The 26671-nt window shown below is 40.4% G+C and overlaps 1 protein-coding gene across 39 annotated transcripts in view; it reads left to right on the top strand.

The window, feature by feature from the left end:
- The window catches only part of KIF16B (kinesin family member 16B), a 276847-nt gene that overhangs the window by 57406 nt on the left and 192770 nt on the right, over nucleotides 1-26671 (top strand). For 36 of the 39 annotated variants that reach the window (XR_011430732.1, XR_011430729.1, XR_011430727.1 and 33 more), the window contains 3 exons: nucleotides 61-236; nucleotides 6438-6503; nucleotides 10000-10059. Coding sequence is in view for 26 of the 39 variants with exons in the window: in XM_070247112.1 (XP_070103213.1) it covers nucleotides 61-236; nucleotides 6438-6503; nucleotides 10000-10059 (302 nt within the window). In the remaining 13 variants the exon portion in view is untranslated. Of the gene's footprint in view, nucleotides 1-60; nucleotides 237-6437; nucleotides 6504-9999; nucleotides 10060-16936; nucleotides 17073-17702; nucleotides 17875-26671 lie in introns of those variants that run through there. The other 3 variants (XM_070247108.1, XM_023626091.2, XM_070247111.1) reach the window with 3 other exon arrangements.

The raw sequence follows: 26671 nt of genomic DNA on the forward strand, positions 1-26671 counted from the left end.
TTTGTGTTAAATGAAACACGGAGTGCTGGATAAAATATTTTTTGAATTCATTCTTCACAGCCATTTCGCCTGCTGATGTCAATTACGGAGAAACCCTAAGTACTCTTCGCTATGCAAATAGAGCCAAAAACATCATCAACAAGCCGACCATTAACGAGGACGCCAACGTCAAACTCATCCGTGAGCTTCGAGCTGAAATAGCCAGACTGAAAACACTGCTTGCTCAAGGGAATCAGGTGGGGTTTCTGAGATCTGTGGCTCATTTTCCTTGAGTAATGGCTTCTATTTCTAGATCTTAATGAGACAGTTATCTCACTCATTGTATTGATTTGAGTAAATAAGTGTTAAGTAAAGCTTTGAATGAGTTAGCTGGTCTCTCCTTTTCATCACCCTCCCGTTGGCCTTCGCATTCATTATGTACTTCGTGTGTACAGTTTTATCCACTAAGCCTGAAATGATTAGCTATCTCATAGTTATCAATTATGGATGGAAATTTAGTATGCAGTAGGATTAGCAGCATAATCTCCATTAGTGGAAGGAAAGTGAAGTGTTTGGAGCAATATGTAAAATTCTACCCATGCATTTTGTAACTTGAAAATGTATTTTAACGGAATGAAAGACTTGTCTGAACACCTTTCTGAATCTCTATTTTGTATCGCCCATTGTAGAGCTAGTTATGGTGGTCCAGTGACAGGTGGGACATACCTGTGGCCTGGATGAAATAATGTCCGTGGGGCCTTGCTTGACTGTTGAAATGACCTCACTTCAGGATCTCTTGGGAGATTCTGGTGAAGGAGGCTTGTCCTTTTGTTTGTCAAATAAACATCCTTATAATCTGCATAGTGGACATACAGCCTTACGTTCTGGGATGAATAGTGTGAGTTAGGTTCTGGTAGGTTTAGACACTGTTATGAAGAAAGGCTGCCCTTGAAAGGAAATCAAGCATAGATTTCTAAAAGTGCAAGTTAGACTCCAGTTTGAAATAAAACAAAGGTACATTTCCTCCAGTTTCTTTAGCCGTGGATGGATGTCTTAAGTGTATCATTAAAAAAATACTTTTCTTTAAATTCAAAGTGCTCTCTTTAGAACACCTTTCCATCAGAAATATATGGCCCCTGAAGCTCTTGACATCCCATAAGTGGTTTGACCTATGAAAATATTGATGGGATGAAAACCTCACTCAGTTTCCTGTGTCCTAAAATACACCTGATAGTTTTTTTCCCATAAGATGGCAGGCAACAGCTGAATAGGAATTTCCAATTGCACTTAAAGGTATCTGCAGACACACTTTGCTTTTTGATGTGGAGCCTTCCCATGTATGAAAGGAAGTTGTCAGAATGACTAGTCCAGCTATATGTGATGTTATGAGACTCAAATAACTTATGACATGAACCACAATAATCATTTTTATTAATACAGCTTGTTATTGGGGTCTTTTTCCAATGTTTTCAAAACGTTATTTATCTAAAGTAAAAATTTAAGGAGGATTTGACAGAATCACTCCATCTACTATATGTGAAGGAAAGTATTTGGGAAATTCTTGGTTCAACTTCTTATACTTAACATTTTACTAAGTTATGAGAATGAAGGAAAAAAAGAAAAATTAGTCTTTTAAAATTAAACTGAAGAAATCCTCGAAAGGAACCTTATCGCCTGGGCAGAAAAACTTTAATTTATTAAAACTTTTACGAATTCGATCTGAGGCCTATCTTCAGTTGCCTTATGTTTTGTGGTCTTTTTTTCTTGTTTCTTTCATGACCAAAGACCACTGCTGTAATTAAAGGAGTATTTTTGTTGCTCTAGTCTTGGGAGTGAGGATGGGAAATGTAGTTAAGTCTATTTTAGAACACACTGAAGATAAATTTCTTTGCTAAACTTAATATATCACAGTAAAAATGGGAGTCCAATTTAAAATAATTCATCACAGTATGAAGCTATAAATTGTTCTGAGATAATACAAGCTTATCCTAAAGTAATTAAATTTGTGCTGCTCAATAAAGTAAGCAGGTGTTGTTGAGTGCCCATCAAAGATCTCTGTATAAATTTTTCTGATGAAATTGCTCTATTTCCACAATATTCTATTCCAAATCCTGCCATGGTTCATTGAGAATGTTTCTCAAATCGAAGTTCCATTTCTGGGGTTATTTTTCTAAGTACAGCCAAATAAAAACCAACTCCTGCTTTTAATTTTACGTATTTGCCACTACAAAATGTCATGTGATTCAAGGGTTTCAAAAACACAATTTAGATAAAGCAGAAGATTTTCACATGTGTTGTATTTGCTTTTCCTACTCCATAGATATAAATATACAGATATATGTTAGTAGTTGGTATATGAACTCTTTGCTGAAGTTTATATGCATACAGAAAAATTACGTGTTGTAAGTGTAGAGATCAGTGAATTTTCACAAGCTGAATTCACCCATCTAACCTGTACCCACATCAAGAAACAGAACATTACCAGCACCCTAGAAGTCCCCCTCAGGGTTCCTTCCCACGGACTGCCCGTCCTCTTCTGACTCCTAAAGGCATGGGTTAGTTTTCAGTTTTGCCTGTTGTTGTTCTTTATATAAATGGCGTCCTGCGGTTTACATTCTTTCGATCTCACTTCTTGGACTCCACGTTGTATTTGTGAGATTCATCCATGTTGGTGCGTGTAGTTGTAGGTCTGTTTTTTCTCATTGCTATATTGTATTCCATTATGCAGATATGTCCTAACTTATGTGTTCTATTTTTGGTGAGCATTTGGGGAGTTTCCTTTTTGGGGCTATTAGTGCTGCTATGGACTTTCTTCTGTATGCCTAAAAGTGAACAGACAGGTGCATTTCTCTTAGGTTTATACCTAAGAGTGGAGTTGGTAGGTCAGAAGGCGTACAGGTGTTCAGTTTTAGTAGATGTTACCAAACAATTTTTATTTTATTTTATTTTACCAAACAATTTTTAAAGTGGTCATACCAATTTGTATTACACATCAGTACATGAGAGTGCCAGTTCCACTTGCTGCAGGTCGTTGTCAACACTTGGTATTGTCCGTTATTCATTGTGACCATTCGATGGATGCCTAGTGGCATCACAGAATGATTGTAGTTTGCACTTCTCAGATGATTAATGAAGATGAGCATTCAAATATCCTGTCTTTTCAAGTGTTCTCTTTTATTATATTGAAAACATATTTTCAGACTTCTGCTTTGAATTTTGCAGAGAAAAAGTCTCAGCTCTTTTTTCTTGAATGTGTCTGGAGTTAACAAGCAAATTAAACAATATAGAAATGAAATAAGTAACAAAAGTCAGGAAACAAAATAATGAGTAAGAGAAGATAGAAGCAGGATGAAGTCCTCATTTTTGTAGATGAAGTCCCAAAAAACTTAAATAATAGATAGATAATAGAATTATCACTGTGTGTAACTTTTAAGCTAGACACATCTCAGCGAGGGTGACATAGTAAAACTCAGTTATATGATGTTTGTAAGAATAGGCAAAGGTCTTCCAGGTAATTCAAGGGGAAAGAAAGCAGTGCAAAAACAGCATCATTTGAGCCTAAAAAAACGGAACTTTATCATGACGAAGAGTGCAATTCATAATTAAAATGAAACATGCCATCAGCTTTCATAAACAACAACAACAAAACTGTAGGAAATAGGAGACAGAGCCGTATATACATTTGTCACGGGGAATGTTAACTCCTCCTTCTCATTCCGTGAGAGCTCAGATAGACAAAAATAAGTGAGGACATTGCATATTTACATGACTTAATGAAAATTTGCTATAACCAGTAAAAACCAGGAAAAAAGATTCCCAACTCATGCAACAAAAGACTACTTTCCTTATTATGAGAAGAACTTCCGTTAAGAAAATTAGAAAAAGATCACAACCTGACAGAAAAGTGAACATAGAATGTGAGCACAATTCATAGACAAAAGAGTTTCAAATGGCTTCTAAACCTGTTAAGGTATGCTCAGTGTCATTTGAAATACAGTAAATGCAAATATTAAGAAGTGGGAAATGAGTGTATGTATGTATATGGATGCATGGATGCATGGTTATCAAGCTGTGTATTTTACTGCATGTAAGTTATACCTCAGGGTTCTTAAACAACGAGATGTCCTTTTCACCTGTCACGTGGGCAGAGATCAAAATGCGTGATACCCGGTACGTTGGCAAGGGTGGGAGGCGAGAGGTGCTTGTATATGTTGTTAGTAGAGTAGATATTGCTGCAGTTTTGATGTAGTCTTACCCTTGGTTTAACACATGAATTTAATCTTGAACATTTTTCTTCTAAACAGACACCTTGTAAAGAATAATTTAATCGAAAATGGTTTTGTTTTACCAAGGATTTTTTTTTATAAAGACTTAGGTGGGTCTTTCTTTACATGTGCTTTAACATAATTTTCCAAAAGTCATAGTGGTCCTGATAGCCCACCTGTGTATATTTAGTTAGAGGTTTAGTCATCTACTGAGTTGATGTGGTAGGAATGCTTCAGCTTTGATTATGGATGAAAAATTCCAACAGTGAAGTCTGTAAACTTAGCCAGGTTATAAAGGGGTTACTAATTGGTTTGAAAATTGTCAATGGTTTATGACAATGCAGTCACAGTAATGTCTGCCACCTTCGTTTCTTCAATGAAAAATATTTACCAAGTACCATCTGTGTGCAAGACGATGCAGTGATACTGTGTAGCAATGTGTTAGCAAAGCTCCTTTTCCTTCATGAAGGACAAATTTGACCTTGGGTTAACTTGCTGGCTTCATTCTGTGTAAACTGGTTAAAAATGGAATGCCAGCTGTGTAACCAGGCAACACCCCTACTGATAAAAATGACCCCTAATGGGTGAGTTGCATCTGGATTAGGATGAACTATATATAAACTATAAATGCCTGCTGAGAAGCCAGAGCTTTGGGTTTCCCTGAGTGCAGTGACTCTTGTAACTGGATGTGTCACCTTCAGACCCTTAGGATGTGCCTCTGGCATTGTTACAAGAATGTTGCCTCTTGTGGGGTATGGCTTCTGAGCCAGGGTGGGCCCACACATGTGCATTTGAAGCTCTAGGCCTCAAGAGGGCGAAAGACAGTAGCTCCTGGACAGCTGTGAGGGCTGCTGCAGAGACTGCCCAAGGACCTCGCTCTCCCCGCCAGCAGCTCTGCTTTCTGCTGAGTAGAAAGACGCCAAGTATGGCTCACAGTAGTCCTGATAGTCTGAATGTTTAACTGAGCCTAAGAAGACCACTTTGTGGGTGTCACATTTGTTTGAGTAGAAATCAAAAAGTAAATAGTAGGGAAAAAAGGCTTGGCCTCTGTGGAGGACAATTTGGCAATTAAAAAAAATTGTACATATGCATGACTCACAAATTCCCTTCTAGGAATTTATTCTATTGATACTGTAGGCAACTGGTATAAGGATAGTCATCGTAGTGTTATTGGTAAAGCAGAAGATTAGAAAAAACTGCATTTCCATGAATAAGAATAAGAAAATACTGCCATAAATTATAGACTGTCCATGCAATGGAATACTGTACACTGGAATCGGACTTGTTAAAAAGAATGAAGTAGATTTGTTTGTTCTGAATTTTCCCCAAGTTATATTGTTGAGGGAAGAAGGCAATATTCAGAGTAGTGTGCATGCTGACTGTGTTTAAAAGAACAGCAAAAGCGTGCTTGCTTATGACCAGAATAACAGAATAAGTTTACACAGCAAATTGGGCAAGAGTGGCCGCCTGTGGGATGAGGAGGGAGGGACACCCCTTTCTTTTTTCTTCCTGATGACATGTAGGGAGCACTGGGCCCCTGCCTCTCAGGGGGTGAGTTATGAGTACAGGTGAAGCCACCGTGTGCCCTGCCTGGCTCCGTTTGCCTTCCTTGTCTCTCTAGTTCTAACCTGACTGTGGTGTTTGTCATCCCGTGTCAATCTGTATACCTTTGCAACATGGGTAAGGAGATGGATAAATAGGTTTTGGTGCAGCCATATCATACACGGAGTATCATCTAGAAATGAGTATAAATGAGTTTCATTTGCATGCATCAACACGGATGAATCTCAGAAGCCTGTGGTTGAGCAAGACTTACGCTTCTTCCGTTTTGAATTTTGTACTTTGTGCATATTCAAAACAAATGAATCCTTTAGGATCTAGGGATTTAGATCATGTTTGATTTTGGTAAAATGTCAATGTGTTACATATTTTTCTTTTTCTTTTGCTTTACTGATTTGTTTTGCAAGTGTGGATTTACCAGGCTGCTGTGGTTTTGAATATTGTGAGATATGGACCCCATGGATTAAAGACCTGGTGATGACTGACACTTTTTTGGGGGTGTGGGACAATACATTTTACCTCTATTTAATAGTTTACTTGGCAATTTTTGATGATTTCTTATATCATGGATAAACCCTTCCTCTAGATTATTGCTGTTTACTAATTGCTGCTCTCTTATGGTTTAAATTGCAGATTGCCCTCTTAGACTCACCCACAGCCTTAAGTATGGAAGAAAAACTTCAGCAGAATGAAGCAAGAGTAAGTGATACCTTGACTTTATTTATTTATTTATTTATTTATTGAGGAAGATTAGCCCTGAGTTAATATCTGCCACCAATCCTCCTCTTTTTGCTGAGGAAGATTGGCCCTGAGCTAACATCTGTGCCCATCTTCCTCTAGTTTACGTGTGGGATGCCTACCACAGCATGGCTTAATAAGCAGTACATAGGTTTGTGCCTTGGATCTGAACTGGCGAACCCCAGGCCACCAAAGCAGAGCGTGCAAACTTAACTGCTCTGCCACTGGGACAGCCCCAACTTATTTATTTTTAAATCATAACCTTCAGTGGAAGATTGTTGCTGAGCTAACATCTATGCCAGTCTTCCTCTATTTTGTGTGTGGGATGCCACCACAGCATGGCTGATGAGCAGTGTGTAGGTCCGCCCCCGGGATCTGATCCCACGAACCCCAGGCCGCTGAAGCAGCATGCACAAACCCAACCACTGCACCACCAGGCTGGCCCCCACATGAGTGTTTCTAAAGAAGCACAATAATTAACTTTTTAAGTATCTCATCATGTTCTCTGTGACTTAATAAATGGGATTTGTCTGGAATGTAATGGTTAACTGCAGCTGAAATTCACGTGCAGGCTGTGCTGAGGAAGCAGTGAGGCCGTTTTGGCCTTCAGATTAGACCAGAGTCTTTGGTTGAGAGGCTGTTTCAACATTCGTGAAACAACTGGGATCCCATAGCTTGAGCGTAGCCAAGCCATGACCAGCGTTGAGTTTATTGTCATCTTTGACTTTGTTTCGGTGGAGCGAGTATCTAAATACTTCAGGTGGGCGCTTGATTTCTGTTGGGTGAGGTGGGATTTGAGGTAGGGAGAGAGTGGCTCTAGAGATCTTACGGGCCTAAGCCAGTGTTTGTCTGCTGGCGCTTTTTGAAAACCAGTTTCATGGCTGACTTGGTTCTATACTATTTTTGCTTAAAACAAAAGCCCTCTATGAAAAGAGAAATAGGCATTAAGGACATTTTTGGAGTGGATTTTGTTCACCTTGCTGAATGGTTCAAACAGATTAAAAAACAAAATTGGATTCTGTTTGTAAAGCTCTTTCAAGGATACACTGATATTGAAGATATAAATTGGATTGTGGTTAGGAAGTTATTGACACTTCCTGGATAATTATGCTGATTAACTTGCTGATAATAGCATTAGTAGAAACATTAGTTTCTTAATCCAATCCCTATTTTTCTGTGGAATTTTGTATTTGAGTGCTACATATTCTAATTTTGAGTGCTTTGAAATGTCTGGATATAGTCTTAAATTGTTTCTTAATAATAGTTTTCAGGAATATGTAGCAAGTTAATAGAAACCAATAAACATTTTAATTTGAATCCATTATACATGCTGTGACTGTCTGTATTGTTCATAACATTTTCTAAATTTTCATCTAGGTTTTTGCTGACCTTTTAAAATTGTTTGCCATCTGCTCGGCTGTAAATCTTATCACCTGATCACATTGTTAGAGGTGGTATCACACATTTGTGTTTCTTCTTTTTTTTTCTGAGGAAGATTTACCCTGAGCTAACATCCATGCCAATCTTCCTCTGTTTTTAAGTATGTGGGCTGCCAGCACAGCCTGGCTGTTAATAGACCAGCCTAAGTCCATGCCCAGGAGCTGAACCCGGGCCGCCAAAGTGTAGCATGCCAAACTTAACCACTGGGCCAACCAGGGCTGGCCCTGCGTTTTTTCTTAATTTTATAAGTGAGGATTATTTGCTTTAAATTTAGTAGTAAAATAAACCCGAGGCATACTTAATATTTGCTTAAAGCTAGCATTACTTTATTGAATTGGAAAAGGGTTGATTGGCTTAAGTTTCTTCAGGGAGAACTATCTGTTGGTGAAATGCAGAAGCGTTTATTGTTGAATGCTTTGTGTTTCTCAGATAAATTGCCAATGAGAATCTGGTAACTAATTATTACAAATTAGTAAATTCATTACAACAGTCTTTCTCCTTCTGTAGGGAGAGAAGGCATAAGATTAATCCTTCTCTGAAAACTTTTCCAAAACAAAATGCCCTGATAGCCATGTGACTTTTATTGCCGTCATTAGAGTTTGTGGGTTGGCATCACTTGAGTGATGAAATGAAGGACTGGAGTGTGACCAGATCCAGGTAGATCAGGACAATCGTATCCAACCATTAAAAACAAGCAAAAAGCACAGAGAGGATCAGTCCTATTTCTTTTGTTTTTTTACCAAGAAGATGATAGATTTTGATATTAATACCTAGTAAAAGACCCATTATTTAAAAAAATGTTAACTTAGAACTCCTATAGTTCTGTTTGAGGTAAATTGAGGAGCAAAATGAATGACCACTGAACAATTGAATTTAGGTGGGTGAGAGATGTTTTGGTTTTCCACTTGGATAAACTGTCACTCCAGGTCCTCCATTTCTTGTCAGTAACAAGCACTTTCTTTCATGAAGGTTGCTGACACAATGCCCTTTCCACTTACAATACTTAATGGCTTGTGGAAAGTGTCTTCCTCTTGGCAGTGAGAGTTTATGCAAATGTATTCTGTGCATTTATTTGGGCCTGGTGAAATAGGATAAGTCATTAGTGGGAAGACCTGTGGGTTTAAGTGGGATGCTGTCTGCTGTTGGGAGTGGCGAGGAGGCAGGATCGGTAAAGTGCGCGAGGGAAAGCTTTGCAAGGGCAAGTTCTCTCGCAAGTCACCCTCCTGGCCCAGGTATAGTCCTTTTTACAGAACACATTTTTCATTCTTTTTTTTCTACCTCTCGAAGAGGTTTCACTTTTTGCTTCTTGATGAATTACTAAGATCATTTAAAAAGTTTTATGAAACAAGCAGAATATTTTCTTAACTTTGAGAAGCAATTTACAACTGTGCTGTGTTTGACTGCTGGGGATATTTTCTCCCCTAAGTTACACAGTGGACTGGAAAGAAGCTGATTTTTATCAAAAGATTTTTGCTCTCACTAGAAGAGTCAATTAAAGAGCCACCTTTTTTTTCTTTTGAGATAGAATGAGATTTATAAACCCTATTAATTAGCTACAAAAGCAGATTATCTCCTAAGAAGCTGCAGCATCCAAGATGATTTAATCACCACATCTAATTAGAAAGAAGAGTAAATCACTATTTCTTAGGACCTAAAGTATAATCAGGAAAAATTAACCCATTTAATGAAACATTGTCCTCCTTGAACTTGTAATTTTGGTTAATATCCAAGGAAGCAGCTTTTCTTTAAATACACGTGAAAAATACTGTTGTAAAACTCTCGGAGACTTGACAATTTTTTTTCTGTTCTTTCCTTCACTGTAAGGTAGGTTGTAGGGTGAGATCAGCTTGTTTGATTTATATTTTGTGATGGTTCTTTCAAGGGTAGAAATTGCTGTCCAATTAAAAAAAATCAGAGTCCATCCTTCCATAAGCCATAAGAGTTTGGAAACTTTCTAGAAGAAAATCACAATAATTATTTTAATGGAGCAATCATATATGTATATTTTTCCTTTTAGGTTCAAGAATTGACCAAGGAATGGACAAATAAGTGGAATGAAACCCAAAATATTTTGAAAGTAAGGACTATAAAAAGGTGCCTTATTCTTATTATGCTGGCTTAAGTAGGTAAAACTTTTTTTTCTCCCTCAAATATGGCTGTTGTGTGCTTTGCTTAAGGTATGATCAGTTGGAACTGATCAGTCGCTTGTGGAGTCGGGGTTCTGATTTGAGTTTGAAGAAAGGGGAAAGGAGCTGTTAGACATTGAAGCTGTATGTGTTTTAACACAGAGAGGTGATGCTGATACTTAAGGTATTTGCTTTCACTTCTTGGAATTTTTCCATTTTTGACTCAGCACATATTAGACTCTGTTTAATATTCAAGGGCATCCACTTTACCTTTCCACTTTTGTTAAACCCAATATAAAAGTGATATGTTGAATGAAAAAGATACTTCACATGGCAATATTTTAGAATATGTGTGCACAGCATGGCTAGATTTCAGAAATTTCTAAACTAGTAACTTCTCTTGGAATTTTTTCCTGTATGTCTCAAGGGCTAGACAGTGATGGTCTGCATTTTTGGCAAGACTCGTTGTTAAAGGACATCGATAATGGCCTCCATTTTTCATACTCTATGCTTCCAAATACGTTTCTTTCTGTTCCCGTTTTTTGCTGAGTTGGTAGAAAGCCTGTGTCTGTTGAGGGTCAGCCATACCGGGTTTGAGGTTTAGACTTGAATTTTCTGCTTTGATAGCATCTGTCTGACTTTATGCATGAGAGAAGGTGATTCAGAGGCTATTAAATCCTAGGTTTGTTTTTGAGGTCTCTTGAGGTAAAACTTTCCCAAAGGAGTAAGTGTCTCTTTAATATTGGCGAGGCTGGATAGATGAAGTTTAGCTGCATGTCTTGGCAGAACCCTAACTTGGATCCCTTTCACATGAAAATGGGGCACCCATTTACTGTTTCATGGGGGTAACTTTTGAAGGCCTGGGTTAATGTTGAGTTCTGTGTCTAATAGCTTTCTCTGAGAGTGGGGTCAGCATCTTATTATGTGAAGTTCTCCTTGTACCATTTAGGCAACTTGGCCTTCTCTGGGGGTTAAAAAGACTGTTTCTCATGAGGTTGGAGGCTGTGCTGCGCTTCTCAATGGTGGTGAGTTGTAATGATCCTGAAGACATTCTTTCCAGTTGCAGAAAGTACTGCAAAAAGTGAGGGCTTCTGTGTTCAGACTTTCTTTTTTCTGCTCCTGATTATGATGATAATGTTGGATTATTCTGAGATGCTTCCTCAGCGTTTCCTTTGTTGAGAGATTTTTGTTCAGGAAACTGAGCAAAGACCTCACTGGCATTTCAGGATAGTCAGATGTGGAATAACCACCACCGAAGATGTGGGTATTTTTTCATTACGTTGCGTCAACTCTAAGAAGTAGTGTCGAGCGGCTGACTTATGCAGCCCAAGTCGTTTGACCTTTCATGGCGTGATGTACACTTTCCTCAGAAAGTTTGCCAAGGAGAGAGGACTAAAGTCTGCTTCATTTAAGGAAAAGAGAAATCAAATAGTTAGCTATTTGAAAAGTCATCAGGAATACATAGTGCCTGTTAGCACAGGAGGCAAAGCAGCAATGAACTGAAAGATTTCAGCCTCGTCTCTTTGGCTCCTGTGTCTCTCCTTGTCACCGTGGTGGGCGTTTTCTTACATCTCTGCAAAGATGGCCGTGCTGAGAGTCAGCACCGTGAACCCCTGAACTTTTCCCATCCTTTTCCTGATAAGGCAATTCTGGGCCCTGAAGCTAAATTCTCTTCCAGTTCCAATTCAGTTTTTCATAAATCTTATTATTTTCATTTTTTTACAACTTTCCAGAGGAGAAGAATAGAAATGTGATATGTGCTGGGTGTTAAAGGTTATGAGAAAGGCTAATGATATTTTAAATTTTTCCCTTCTCTTGACCTTGCAGACCCGTTTTAGATTTCTCTGCTGGTATTTGTGCTTTAAATCTGTATTCGTTTTCTGCTCACGTTTGATATTTTAAGGACTGTCTTCTTCCTTTATTGGAAGACAGTGCCTGAGGGCTGAGGTGAAGAAGGGGGCTACTCAAATGCTTTTTTTGAAAACTTTCTTTGGAAATTGATGGGGAAAGGGATTGTTATTCGATGAGTTTGCATCTAGGTGGTTTGTGTAATCCTTTCCCATATTTCTGCTGTCTGACTGTTCATCAGTCAGCTATCATTCCAATAATGCTGCACAGAACCCACTCCAACCCAGTGGCTGAAAACATTTATTTTCCCTCTTGCATGTGCAGGTTGGCTGGTGGTTGGCTGGTCTAGTCTGCTTTGTTTGGTCTTGGATCCAGGCTGCGGGTGGGTTCCAGGTCTGTTCCACATGTCTCTCATCCTTTTGGACCAGCTGATCATCTGGAGCATGTTCTTCTCATGGTCTTGACTAAGGTACAAGCAGGCGGGCCTAGCCATGCAAGTGCTTTTCAAGCTTCTGCTTGTATTGTGTCTGCTAGCGTTCCATTGACCAAAGCAAGCCATTTGGCTGAACTGAAAGTCAAGGGAGAAGAAGTATATTTCACCCACAATAAGGCCATGGCAAAGTGATACATGTGTAATCCTCCTTTGAGATCAGTGGTTTAGTATACACATGCCCACGTTAAACTGTGAAACTTTGAATTCTGGGTACTGCTCTTCCAGTGAATTTGCACATTTTGTAGAGACAGGCCCAGTGAAGCAGTAAATTCCAGGGATTATCTTCATCATCAGGACCTGGTTGTTTACGCTACCAGGTTGTCAGTTATCCTCCTTCCAAGCCCCAAATTCTAAACATCCAAGGAGAGACCTTTGGGGAGAAGCCTGAAGAGAGTTAAAACATCCAGGGGATTGAAGGGATACCCAAAGACCAATTTGGTGTTTATTCGCATGATGAGAGCCTATCGTGTTGCTTTTTCTTGCCCAACTTTATTGACAAGTCATGTCAGAGAAGACTCATGGGTGTTGTTTGAAGAGAGTATCACTGACTGATTGCCCCCAGGAACTCGAGGGAGGGTTCGGAAGCATTTAACTGTTTAAGAAATGCAGTCATCCGCCATCCTGAACCAGACCAGGCCCCACCACAGTAGCCACCTATGACCTTTGCCTCATTTTTAATGCTAAGATCTCCTCTCTGGGAGGAGCCTAGGCCTTATTACCATAACCTGCATTGTATGTGGACACATTTTCCAACTGAGCCTGGGCAAGCAACTGCCCACCTATCCCTTTTGAATATTCATTCCCTCTCTGAAATAAAAGGCCGCTGCTTCCCTGTGTTAGGGCCACCACAACTTTGCAAATGATTCTGCGTGGCCTCCTATTTGCTGCAAATATTCCCTACTTTGTGTAACAACTACTTCTGGTGAAGGGTCTGATTTTAACTCGCCAGGAGGTGAACCCATTTTGGTTCGGTCACAAGAAGACTAAGGAAAAGAGCAATAACCCATCTTCTCAGTCCTTGCAGTGACCTTCTTTGTCATTGTTAAGCTACCTGTGCGATGTGCTTGTATTTCCTGTTCCAGGTATAAGCCTTGAGATTAGCTTGTCAGCATACATCAGGAGGACTGACTTCAGGAATTCATGGAAATCCCATCTCGTGCAGGGGAGTCTCAAGTCAATGTGTAAGGCAAAGGACCCTTGAAGTCAGAATTACTCTTGAAAGTCCCTTAATGTCCATGGAAATCACCAGATGCTGAGCTCTTGGATGATTACAAGCCAAGGAGTAACTTTGTTCCTTTCTTTTTCGTCTAGTCTGTGGCTTCCCTTGCTCGGGCGAGTGAAATCCAGGGTGCTGTTGAGTGTGGGTGGAGTGGGGGTGAGAGGCTGCTGTGTAGACACAGGCTCTGACGAAAGGCCTGGCTGTTTTCTGCGGAGCTGCTGGCACCATGGTGAATAACGGTGGAGCCTTGGGCTTTGATCTGCAGAACTTGGATCTTCGGCTTCAGTTCCCTTTCTGACTTACTGGCTCATAATTATTAACCACAACTGTTGCTTATCCTAGTTCCTAGCTTGGAAATCGTGGTGGATGGTAACCTCTTCCTTATATAAAAGGTAACGGGGTGTTAAAAAGCAAAATTCAGCTGAGTAACTTTGAAGATCTAATTGGCTTTTCTAAATGATTCGTGAATATGGCAGCATCCCACCTAGTAAGTAGAGAGGAGCTCTGAGGGCTGTACAAAAAGGAAGGTTTTTATAGGTAGGAGTTGGGCGGGACAGACAAGTTATTAATAAAAGAAAAGAGGATCCTTGGAGGCCAGGTTACCCTCCCTTGGGGGAGCCAGGGTCCTATTCTGCAAGCCCTTATCAGGGCTGACCAGGGAAGTCCAGACTGGTTGGCTTAAAATCCCACCTGGGAGAGGCAGGAACTGCGCTTAGCTGGTTAGTGTTGGTGGGCTTAGCTACCTGCCTCCATCTGGGGCTTGTGTCTTTTTAACTGGGGTAAGAGATGCTAAAGTGCTTGGGGGTGTTTTGAAAGTAGCTAACCTATGACAGAAGATAGTGTGTTTATCTTAAAGAGATAGTCCTTAGGCAGTTAGGTAATGAGAGTTTTATCATCCTCTACTGTGTACCCCGTATCCACACTCTTGCTCCTTAAACTGCCTTCCTCATTTTCATTAATCTTCATTTTCAAGAAGTTAAAGTCCAAACTCCCTTGCCTGGCCCCCAAAGGCACTGATCTCATTTTCCTGTGTCCTGTCACGGTTCTGTCCACCCCAGCACCCTGGCACCCCCACCCGGCCCTGCCAGATGTCTGCACTCACCTGGGCGTTTGGTGTCTTGGTGTCGCGGCCTTTGCCTGTGTTGTTTCGTCATTCGAGATGCTCCTTTTCTATGCCTGTCAGAATCTGCTTTGAAGCTCTCTTTGATCACTCATCTCTCTCACTTCGCAGGTAGAGTGGTTTTGTTTTCCTCTGTGATTCTACAGCATTTGGTTTTACTTCTGTCGCATCACGGTATTTATCATAATCTGAGTTTGCTGGTCTTGGTTTCTCCCTCTAAACAGGAGAAGGATCTGGACAAGGACTGTCTCTTTATCATTCTGTAAACCAACTCCTAGAACTCTGCTTCTGACAGAGCAGGCATGTAGTGAAAACTTACTGGAGTAAAGTGGTATCGAGAAACAAAGACAAAACCTTTCTGTTAATTTGCTAGGGCTGACGTAACAAATCCACAGATGGGTGGCTTAAACAGCAGCCATTTATTTTCTCACAGTCCTGGAGGCTGGAAGTCCAAGATCAAGGTGTCGGCAGGGCTGGTTTCTCCTGAGGCCTCTCTCCGAGGCTTGTGGAGAGCCGCCTTCTCTCTGAGTCATCACATGGCCTTTCCTCTGTGTCACCCTCTGAGTGTCCTAATCTCTTCTTAGAAGGACACCAGTCAGATTTGATCAGGGCCTACCCTAACGGCTTCCTTTTAACCTAACTACCTCTTTAAAGGCCCTGTCTCCAAATGCAGTTACGTTCTGAGGTACCGGGTGTTAGGACTTCAACTTAGGAGTTACAAGGGGACACGGTCTGCCCATAGCCACCTTGAACTGCACACAGCTGATGCCACGTGGGAAAGGAACGTGGAGCGCTGTACAGGCAGCAGTTGTACCCTGGTCATGCTCCTTCCTGTACTGTCAGTCATGATCTTCTCATTCCTATTCAAAAGGCTTATTATGACTGTATTTTGTTTCTTGGAAGGAATGTGGCTGAATTTCTTTTGATTATAGTCTGGTCCTTCATTTGGATTGGTTAGATCTTTGCTGTTCAAAGTGTGGTTCCTGGACCAGCATCATCAGCATCCTCTGAGAGCTGGTTAGAAATGCATGATCTCAGGCCCCACTGCAGACTTGTTAAGTCGGAATCTGTATTTGAATCAGATGCCCAGGTGATGTGTCTGCACCTTAAGGTTTGAGTGCTGCATTAGAAAAGCTCAGGTAAAGTGGAGGAGTCTTGGGCATCTTTGCCCTCAGATCTGTTCTCCGCCTTCTCCTGCTCTGCTCTGCATCACAGGGTCTGACCCCTGTGGGCTGTGCTTTCCCGGGCTCGTGTGGGTCTCACTGTGGGAGATTGGAGGGAGAAACCAGACCTCTTCCCTTGTGTCTCCTTGTGGCATCCACATCCCCAGCGCAGTTACACCTAGTGACACAGCCCTGGCCTCCACAAAACCTCCTCCCCTCTTTGTCCTTCCTGTCTGGAGGTGATGCTGGTTTAACTGTTGTTGTCAGTTTGCAGGTGGCCATCCTCAATGGCTTCTCAACTCTTCCTTCAGCCGAGTAACCAATTCCTTATAGTAAAACCCCTGGGATGTAAATACTGAAATAGTTTCTGTTTCATAGTTAGACCTGGTCTGATACCAAAGTCCACATCCTGATCTCTTGACTTGCTCTGCCGGCTTCTCAGAATCTGTGTTAACATACTCTTCTTCTCTTTTTGATCTATCTTTCTAGTCTCTTAGAATGCTGCCTCAATGTGTTTTTCATCCTGGCTGAATTTGTCTGAAACTGCGATAACTCTCTTGGGTCTTGAAACTTAATGTTGTCATAAATCCAGCGTCTGCAAGTCCTGGATCGTGCATTCCTGAGGGCTTAGTATTGGTTCCCCTTTGCATGGCTGCGATATTGTGGCGACTGCTTAGTGTTTAAAGTGGTTTATAAAGTGACTACTTAATACCCCTCCTGTGTACCTTTTGGCTTGGCTTTTTATAAATCTTGTATGTTTTATTGCTGATCAATTTTTTTTGAGTAATGCAGAATCTACTAATTCTTTGTCCACTCCCACTTTCTCTCTCCCCACCCCCGCTTCATGCATGTTTCTGGTTTGTCTGCTCTGTGCATGTTTTAGTTTCTCTGTCCCAGCATTTTGTAAACGATTAAAAAAAATGCTCAAAGATATGTTATCTGACTTCCAAATAACTCCTTGAGCTCTGTGCTTCGCAATAAATCACAGACAGTTTGGACTGCAGCATCAGGCTCTCAAGTGTCTGACAGATGGTGCGACAGAAGGGAGAGCCGACTCTGTGCAGCGTCCATCCAGAGCCGGACCGCAGAGTGGTCCTCGCAGCCCTGAGAGCGCTCTCTCTGTGAGTCCCTCCAGCACTGGTTGTTCTTCTCACTTTTTAATAGATAGAGTCTTTTCCTTCCTGAAAATGTATCCTTTGACTACTCCAGCGTTGGACTTGCCTCTGTGTTTTCATTGTCCTGCACAGGACATCTGACTGTGGCTTCTCCCTGGGGGTGGGCAGAGGAGGAAGCAGGCTACCATACACAGAGGCTGTAACTGGAGAGGCTTGTCCTTGAGAAGTGTGCTATTTGTACGAGTATAAGTTGAATTAAAGTTGTTTTTTTCAGACATTAATTATATGGGATTTTTTTTTTTTTCTTATGCACGTAAACTGTTGAGTTGAATTTGGAGGATGGAGCATATTTGAATCTATGTGATGATGGGATGCTAATGCAAATAATATCTAAGTTTAAATTGTGCTGGTGTCTTACTTAGCATCCCATCTCTGGGGAGTCGAAGAGGCAGGGTACTGCAAGCCTGCGGCAGAAGCAGAGAACGCATTGAAGGAAGAGAATTTTTTACTCTTTCAGAATGTTTTGACTAATGAGAAATAAAATGAAACTGAAATCCTTTACTGGTTTAAGATTTTCTGAGTTTAAATTTCATGGAGAGGCATACTTTAAACCAACTTATTTCTGTTTTATGCTAGAATCAGTCAGCTGAACTTTTGTCTCTGGAAGATTATGGCAGCCTATCAAAGATTTTTTTGGACTGTCTGCAGTTTTCCATTTTGTGGAGAAGACGTGTATTGGAGAGTGTAACAGATTTGGAAGCAGCACTAATAACAGGGGCTGTCGCTCAGCAGATTGGTGGCGGGCCAGGTTTGTGGTCCTCTGGATTCCTGCTGCCCACAGCACTGAATCCGCTGGTTTCTAGAAAACCTATAAACCAAGCATGGGAGAAACGACGTTTTTTGTGGCCTGTGTCTCCTTTAGATGCAGTTAATCTTGACCTCTTCTTGGTATAAGAATTGAACCTGGGGGTGGCTCTAGGATAGAATTTTATATATGGACATCGATTTTGCCCAGAATTTGGATTAAGGAGGAGATAGCTCTTTCAAACATGGGCCATCTTCCTTATTAGCAAGTGTTTGGGCATTTGATGGTTCGACATTCTGACCACAAATCGTCACACATACTCTTTCTTGTTAGTTACGGCCCTCTTAAAAATACACAGTATTGTCTGGAGAGCTCGTTTGGCACATGAAGATAATACAGTGAACTTCCAAGTGTTCATCGGAGCAGGGATTGGCTGCCGTGGGGATTTTAGAAGTCAGTGCTCTTTCCCCTTGGGTTTTCATTGTAAAAAGAGAGTCAGTCCAATTCAGGCCCTGCTTCCTAGTGTTGTCCATGTGCAGGTCATGCCTTTAGGATCTCAATAACTGCCTTGTGAGTTTCACTTTTTATAACTTTTAAAAACTTTATTTTCAAAAGTTTGAAGCTTTTTCGCAAAGAAGGGATAAAAGGTGACGAGTTTCCTTTTGTCATGCTGATATTCTAAATTAGCTACGATTGCTGCCTACTTCGATAAAGAAGTTACTAGCATTACTGTGAGTTTGAAAATATTCTCCCTGTGGTGGCCTGCCTAGCTTGCCTCATTTTATCCCTCCCATCCATCCACCCACCACCCATCCACCTACTCATCCATCCATTCCGCCATCTACCCATCCAGCCACCCATCCATCTGTCCATCCATCCATTCATCCCTCCTTCCCTCTCTCCTCTCATTCATTAAGCACATGTTTATTGGGAGCATCTTATATATTAGACATAGTTCTAGGTACCAGGTTTATCCAGTGAGCAAAGCAAAAAAGTTCCTTCCCTTGTGAAGACTGGATCTTAGTGCTAGAAGACTTTTTCTCACAATAAGGCATTCTGTTGTAAAACTCCCATAATCTAGTCTTTTTTCGTCTCTTCTCCTTTTAAAAACATATTTGTTAATAGAACAATATAGTCTACCTCTCAGACTGATATTTGAGGCCTCAGATGATGTAAAATAAGTGTCTTAGTTTTTCAGTTCCAGTATTTTATTAGTTTTATTTATTTAAACGGATAACTTATGCTGAATGAGTTAATATATGTATCTACATCTATAGCACTTTGAAAAGTCTCTGAAACATAGAAAGCGTTTTAAAACTTACATCCATTAGATATAAACTCCACAAGGACACAGTTTCTATGTGTTTTCTTTGATGCTCCGTAGGCCTGAACACTGAATGAATGGATGGTTATAAAGGCCCCACGTGGCTGTATGTTGCCAGAGAAGTTGTTTGGAGGAATGAGTTCACAAATGCCATGTGAATGACAGGCTTTCCTGGAGATGGGAAGGAGTGGTGTTTCATTCTTTGTGTTGCCTCGTACTTGTCATTCCTACTGGTAGATTATAAATTCCTTGAGGTCAGGGAAAAATGTTTCAGTCATCTTTGTAGCTCTCATAAATTCTAGTGTCTTGTATACTAGTTCTTTATTCAGTGAATAATTGTTGAACTCAGCTGTGTTCTCTGATTTCTGAGAAGTTTCAGGACAAGTTTGAGGGCCTTTGCTGCGTAACACTCTATCCTAAAACCCAGTGGCTTAAACAAGCTGTCATTATTTCCCATGATTTTGTGGTCCAGGCTGGCTCAGCGGGTTTCAGCTGCTCTCATTCCTACCCTGGGGTTGGATGGTCCGGGATGGCCTCACTCACATGGCCGATGCTTGGCTGGATGTCAGCTGGTGGTGATTTGGCCTGTGTGTCTCATCCTCGGGCTCATTTATATGCTGGTCTCAGGGTCCTAGGGAGAGCAAGAGAGGATGAGCCCCACTGTCCAAGCATTTTTCAAGCCTTCACTTGCAGCTCACCTGCTAATGTTCCATTGGCCAAAGTTAGTCGTATGACTAAACCTAGAGTTGCAGGTGAGGGGATTACCCAAAGGCATGGGTACAGGGAAAGCAGTGATTCTTTCTATTTTTGCAAAAAAAATCGACCCTAAGCATCTTTTTTTCTCTTTTGCTTATCCCTTTGCTTTCCAAGCCAGCCCCGGTGATTTGCAACTGTGTGTGTAATTGTGTGTTCCTGTCTTTCCATAGAAGAGAGGATTGAAAGGAGAGAGGATGTGGGAGGAGGGGTTCCAATAAAGATGAACTAAGAGAACATTGTGAGAAATTATCTGTCTCCCTGCTGTAATCTGCAGACTAATGTGGATGACTTCGTGTCTATTTGAACAAAAGTCACCATCGGTACCCCCATGTGCAAAGCCCTTGATCTTTTTTTTAGTGCATTCACACATATTATCTCATTGGTTCTTTCTTGATCTGAAGCAAGAGAAAAAAGAAATTACTGCACTTTATATAGTATGCAGTTGTTAATTTGTCAACCTCTCATTAAAGTTAGACTCTGACTGTTAATTTCCATCATACCATGTGTTCTCCTTTTTTCTAAAGTTCTACTCTTGCAACTGTTTTTTAAGATGAAAGGCAAAGTAATAAAGTTCATTGTTCTCTGAAACTGGGACTTGATAATTAATAGGGGAGATGACTGTTGGCGTGGCAGCACTGGAGGCTGACTGAAGAAGTTGGCGGGGCAGAAGCTAAGCTGAACTATTCACAGAACCAGCTCTGATGTTGTTAATAATGCCGAGACTACCATATTTTCCATGGCAGTTTTCATCTTGAAAGGACTGCTCATAAATAAAGGTTTTGCAAGTATTTGTTGGTTCTTACTTTTGAATAACGTTTCTGGAGCAGAAGGCTCAGAAATAAGTCAAATGCGCCCTGTTAAATGTTGGTACCGTGCGATAAATTATTTCAAATACATATGGGATTTTCCTTCTGATCTCTTGCAGTGAGGCATGCGTGCTGACGGGCTCTTACTGCATATTTATTGCGCCAGTCAGGGAGGAAAAGATTGCCTGGTCATATGGAAGTATGCTTTATGTACACCTGAACTCACTGGGTGTGCGGAACTGTAGCAACCTGATTTAGTTGGCAGGGAAGCTGAAAAAGTGACCATTTCATGGTACAGATCAGTGTGTCATTCCTGTCGCCCAGGAGCACACGTAGCTCACCTCGGAGGGGTTCTCAGAGCTGTTAATTTCCAGAGGAGTAGGCGTTGGTGGAATGAGTCTGGGAATGACAGAGGGTTCTCGGCCTGCGTACCACAGTGACTTTTGCCTGTGCATTATTCTGACCTTGGTCACACTGCCCTCTGTTTCTCTGAACCTCGCTGTAAGTTGCCGACAGTAATAGTACCTATTATGGAAAGCGAGCACTGAGCACGTGCAGGTGTTTAGAATGGTGTCCAGCACTTGGTCGGCACTGTAAGCAGTACAGTAGTGTTAATCATTTTTTCTTACTTGTTTTATTTTCTTGGAATCCATCCTCTTAAATGTAAAACTGAGTTGCCAGTAATATAGGTCTTCCCAATTGAGCAGAAAAAAAAATTATATATATGAAACTTTTTTAAAGTATATAATTTTATACAGTGCGGCTTTACAGTAGTTCCTCCTTGTCTGAGGTTTCACTTTTGAAAGTTTCAGTTACTTGTAGTCAGCCGTGGTCTGAAAATATTAAATGGAAAATTCCAGAAATAAAAATTCATGAGTTTTAAATTGCGCATCATTCTGAGTAGCATGATGAAATCTCATGCTGTCCTGCCCCGTCCCACCTGAGATATGAATCATCCTTTGTCCAGCGGATCCACAATGTTTCTGCTACCAGCCCATTAGTGACTTAGTAGCCGTCTCAGTTATCAGATTGACTGTCTAGGTATCTCAGGTGCTGTGTTCACGGAACCCTTATTTTACTAATAATGGCCTCAAAGTACAAGAATAGTGATGCTGGCAATTTGGTATGCCAAAGAGAAGCTGTAAAGTACTTCTTTTAAGGGAAAAGGTGAAAATTCTCAACTTAAGGAAAGAAAAAAATCATATGCTGAGGTTACTAAGATCTATGGTAACTTTTATTATACTATTTTGTTATAATTGTTTATTTTATTATTAGTTATTGTTAATCTCGTACTGTGCCTGATTTATAAATTAAACTTTGTCATAGATATGTATGTATAGGGGAAAACATAGTATATATAGGGTTCAATTCTATTTGTGGTTTCAGGCATCCACTAGGGGTCTTGGAATGTATCTCCCGTGGATAAGAGGGGACTACTATACTTGTAAGACATTTTGTCATGTAGTGTTTTTATGTTTGTTTGTTATTTCAAATAACAGAAAAATCAATTCCAAAGTAGCTTAAATGGTAAAGGGGTTTATTTGCTCACAGAAGAGTAATGGTCTGGAGGTAGGGTGGGATTTAGGCATGGTTTGATCAGGGCACTGGCTCTGGTTCTCTGGGATTGTCCTTAGTTTTGCCTTTTTGGTGTATTGACTGTATCTTCAGGCATTCTGCTCTCAGAATGGCAAAGCAAGAGCAGCAATTGTAGCTTTATATCCACCCACCACACCATCTAAATTCAAGGAGTCTGGGTTTCAGAGTCCCCAGCAAAATTCTGAGCTTTGCATTGATTGATGCATTTGTGAACCAATCCCTGGGGCTGGGGAGATACCTGGTGCTTACTGGCCTTGGCTTGGGTTATCTAAACCAATGGCTTTGATAAGGGAATGGGTCACCCTGATTGGTTGAGATGAACCAGGGCCCCCCTTTGGAGCTGGGGTGAGATCATGCCCGTGTGCCACAGGTACTGTGCATTGTGGAGTCGGGAGAGCACATGAATCTTGGTGATGCCATCCACATTTTCCACCACAGACACAGAACGTGGGCACTTACTTTAGTGTGAGATATATTCAAGGCGAACAGGAGATGCAGGTTAGTTGAAATATTTTTAAGAGACAATATTTCCCATACTTCCTTTATGACTCAGAAGTCCTATATTCAGCTGGAAAGTTATGTGAAAGAGCCAGCTGCGTATCTGTACTGTGGTGTGAACATCCATACAGGGGAGATCACTCTTTTCTGATGTTAGAATTGAAAGAAGGCACACAGTGAATTCCATGTATTTAAATGCATTTTCCTTTTCCCCGTTAGATTGATTATGTGATTTAAAATGAGCTCTAAATGTGGGTGTGTTCTCTTCTCCAGCTTTCGTATTTAGTTTTGAGTTTGGCTTAATTTCCAGTTGACCCTTTTAGCTTGATATTTCCCAGCCCAGTCTACCTAGCAACAGTTGCTATGAGTGGCCAGTTGGCATTGCCCTCCATTTGTAACACAACAGCAGGTTTTAAGAGTTTACTTTTCCTTAGCATCCTGGTTGATTTTGCCTTTGCATTATTTAAGGATGACAGCAGTCTCTCTTAACTCCAGGCAACAGAGCTCCAAGTCTCCTAGCAAAAGTGATGGCCTTTAGAAGTCTGTATCTGTAAGACAGTATAATTAGTAAGTGGGCATCTACTGAAAAAGAAATATGAACCTAGGTTGCATGTGGATATTTAGTACCAGGATATTCTGATACTTGCAAGGGGAGAGATGGCTATAAATTTCTAACATCTTATATAATGCTTTATAGTGCCAGCTTTGCCAGCTAAAAACAGCTTTCCTGAGCCAGTTGTCTATGTCTCATAGAGGAGAGGAGTCAGTTCCAAATAGCTGTGATTTCTCCTTGAAAGAATCTAACAACACAGATATCACTGAAGACGGTCATTTTCCTCTAGATCCAATACACTCTATAGTAATGTTTTATATTTAAGCCTTTCTTGTCCTTGCCATTAAAGTAAAAATTATACTGGCGTTCCTAGCAGATGGGAAATCAAGCAATAGAACTTGCTATGACACTTCTTTAAGTTGCTAAGTTCAGTTTCTCATCCAAAACAACTTAAATACCAGTTATTCTCATGTCAGAGAAGTTGATTTTCCGTGCAGAAGTGGTTCAGTCAGAATCACTTGGGGTCCTTTTTAAAAGACTACTTTGGCTTTGCAGACTCATGAAAGAAGAATTGTTAGAGATGGTACCCCCAAATCTCTATTTTTAAACAAGTGCCTTGAGCCTTACAGGGTTGGGACCCCCAGCCCTAAAGCATGTGGAAGGTCATCCCTTACAGCACATCTCGACGTGTTTATTGTTTGGGTGTGGGCTCAAGGGAAAAGTGGCACACAACACTTCCTGTCACGCCAGCATTTGGAGACATTGGGTGGTGCTATTTGAAAAGAAATTTCAGCTGAATAGGTTCTTTTCCTTTTTTGTTAAATAGGTGATTTGTTCACAGGACCTTTCTAAAAGCTATTTGAGTTTAGTTTTTAATTGAGCTTCAACATACACAAAGTGTGCAGCTCAGTGAACAGATGTAAGAAAGTGCTCATCTGAAGTGTGCAGCTGATGAATCTTTACCTGGGTATACATCCATGTAACTCACACCCAGATCAAGATGTGGAGCGCTTCCTGCTCCCTAGAAGTTCCCTCTGCTCCCTCTCCAGTTAGTTACTCCCTGTCGCCGTCTCCCAGAGGTGCCACTGTTCTGACGTCTACTGCATAGATGAGTTTTGCCTGTTCTTGAGCTTCGTACAGATGGAATCATTTAGTATATTCTATTTTTGTGTCTGGCCTCTTTCATGCAGCATGTTGTCTCTAAGATTCATCCATGCTGTGTTTAGCAATAGTTTCTTCTTTTTATGCGACTCTGCCACACTCTTTTTATCCATTCTCCTGTTGGTTATCTCTATTTGAGTTATTATCTCCTGTCATTTGGTTATGATGAATCGTGCTTCCATGAACATTCTTGAGCCTTTTTTATTGGGTGTATGCATTCCCTGGGCCCCCTTTTCTGGCTCTCGTCCTGATAAGAGTTTGGCCCCGACTTGCTTTTCTCCTGCATGTGTCTGCCCAAGCTTTATAGTATAGATCCCTGATCCAAATATCTGCTGCTCCCCATCCAGCTGGCTCTCAGCGTGGGCTGAGCCAAGGGAGCAAGGCCAGACACCCTGCCCCAGCAGATCACGTTTGGACCCAGCAGGAGCAGACCCCTCCCCATCCACAAGCAGCAGCTGTTTGCCTGCAGTCTGTGTGGACTCCTCGTGTGATGTTTCTTTCTGTTTTCATCTGGATCTAGTCTCATTGGGTGATTAACACAGATTAATTATGATTTCTGTAGATTTTTAGAATGGCAATTTCAAAGGTTTTTAATGAGTTTAATATGCTCTTTGTGGGTATTTTTTTCACCCCATAAGGCTTATTTTGTCACAGCTAGGTATTTAATAATTTGTGTCTGAGAAAGCTATCATGATATGTCTGATTTTCCTTTGCTAGACCTGAGGTCAAGAAGGTAGAAACATATTTTAATTGTTTTTGGACCTGCTCCCACAACTGCCTTGCATCTAGCAATTAATAATGATAATATTAGTAGGAATAATAGTGGATAACATTGATTGCACTCTTATTATGTGCCAGGCATTGTTCTACGTCAGCACTGTTTAATAGAAATATAATACAAGCCACATGTAGGATTTTAAATTTTCTAATAGCCACATTAAAAAAGTAAAAAGAAATAGCTGAAATTAATTTTAATAGTACATTTTATTTAACCCATTATATTAAAAAATTACCATTTTGACATATAAACAATATAAAAATTATTACTGAGGTATTTTATAATCTTTTTTCCTTAATAGGTCTTTGACATGGCATGAATTTTACATTTACAGTACATCTCAAGTCAGATACTAAATTTGCATCAGATAAGCTTGGTCTGCATTTTGATTTCATAAAATGTATGGTTGAAAAGTAGATTCTCATATTAAGTATGTTCCAAACATATTTAAAAGTTTTCCAGTAACCCATTTGAATGTGGTTTAAAAATTTGAACCAATAAATTAAATAAAAGTAAAAAGTTCAGTTTTCTCACTGCATCTTAGCCTCATGTAAGTGTTTAATAGCCATATGCCCAGTGAAGTTTTAAGTTTAATATGTGTTAATTTGTTCATTCGGTAGCCTTGGGGGACATATTATTCTTTTCATTTTACAGATGAGGAAACTGAGGCCCTGAGGGCACGTGGTTAAGGAAGGAAGAGATAAGGTCAGAATTTGAACCCTGTCTCCAGGTCTGGGCTCCTGACTCCACTGTGGTGTCTCCTCCTTAATTGTTTGAAACTGACCTCACTTTTTTCCATGTTCAAATGCATTGGCTTTTGTTTTGTGTTTCTCTGACCCTTTTGTCTTTTTGGCTTTTTCATGTTATAAAGCTAGATGGAAAAAAGTGGTCTTAAAAAGAGACCCTATATTTGCAGTGAATTGGTTGTTCATCAGTGTTTTAAAAACCAAAATAGGTGGTGGCCACAGTTTAAGCACCATCTGCTTGGTTATCTCTGTAAATGTCAGGACAAGATTTGCTTTCCCTGAAATAATGGCTCAGGTTTCCTTCTGTGTTTTGTAATGCTCTTTCTTTAATAATGATTCTGATTTTTTTATTTCCACCAAGGTTGGGCTTAGGCATTTCTTTTGCCTTGGCTCATTTCTAGTCTTTTTCTTAAGCAAAGAGTCTTGGTTATTTCCCTGGGTATCATTTTTTTTCCCTGATGTGTTATTAGCATTTGTTCTTATATTAATGACTTTTCTGGGCATCTTTCAGATTTTCTTTTTGAAATGTATCCAGCCAGCTGTGTGTTCTTGTCTACTTTTATAGACAATGTTTTACTTAAT

The sequence above is a fragment of the Equus caballus genome, chromosome 22 (assembly GCF_041296265.1).
Source record: "Equus caballus isolate H_3958 breed thoroughbred chromosome 22, TB-T2T, whole genome shotgun sequence".
NCBI lineage: Eukaryota > Metazoa > Chordata > Mammalia > Perissodactyla > Equidae > Equus > Equus caballus.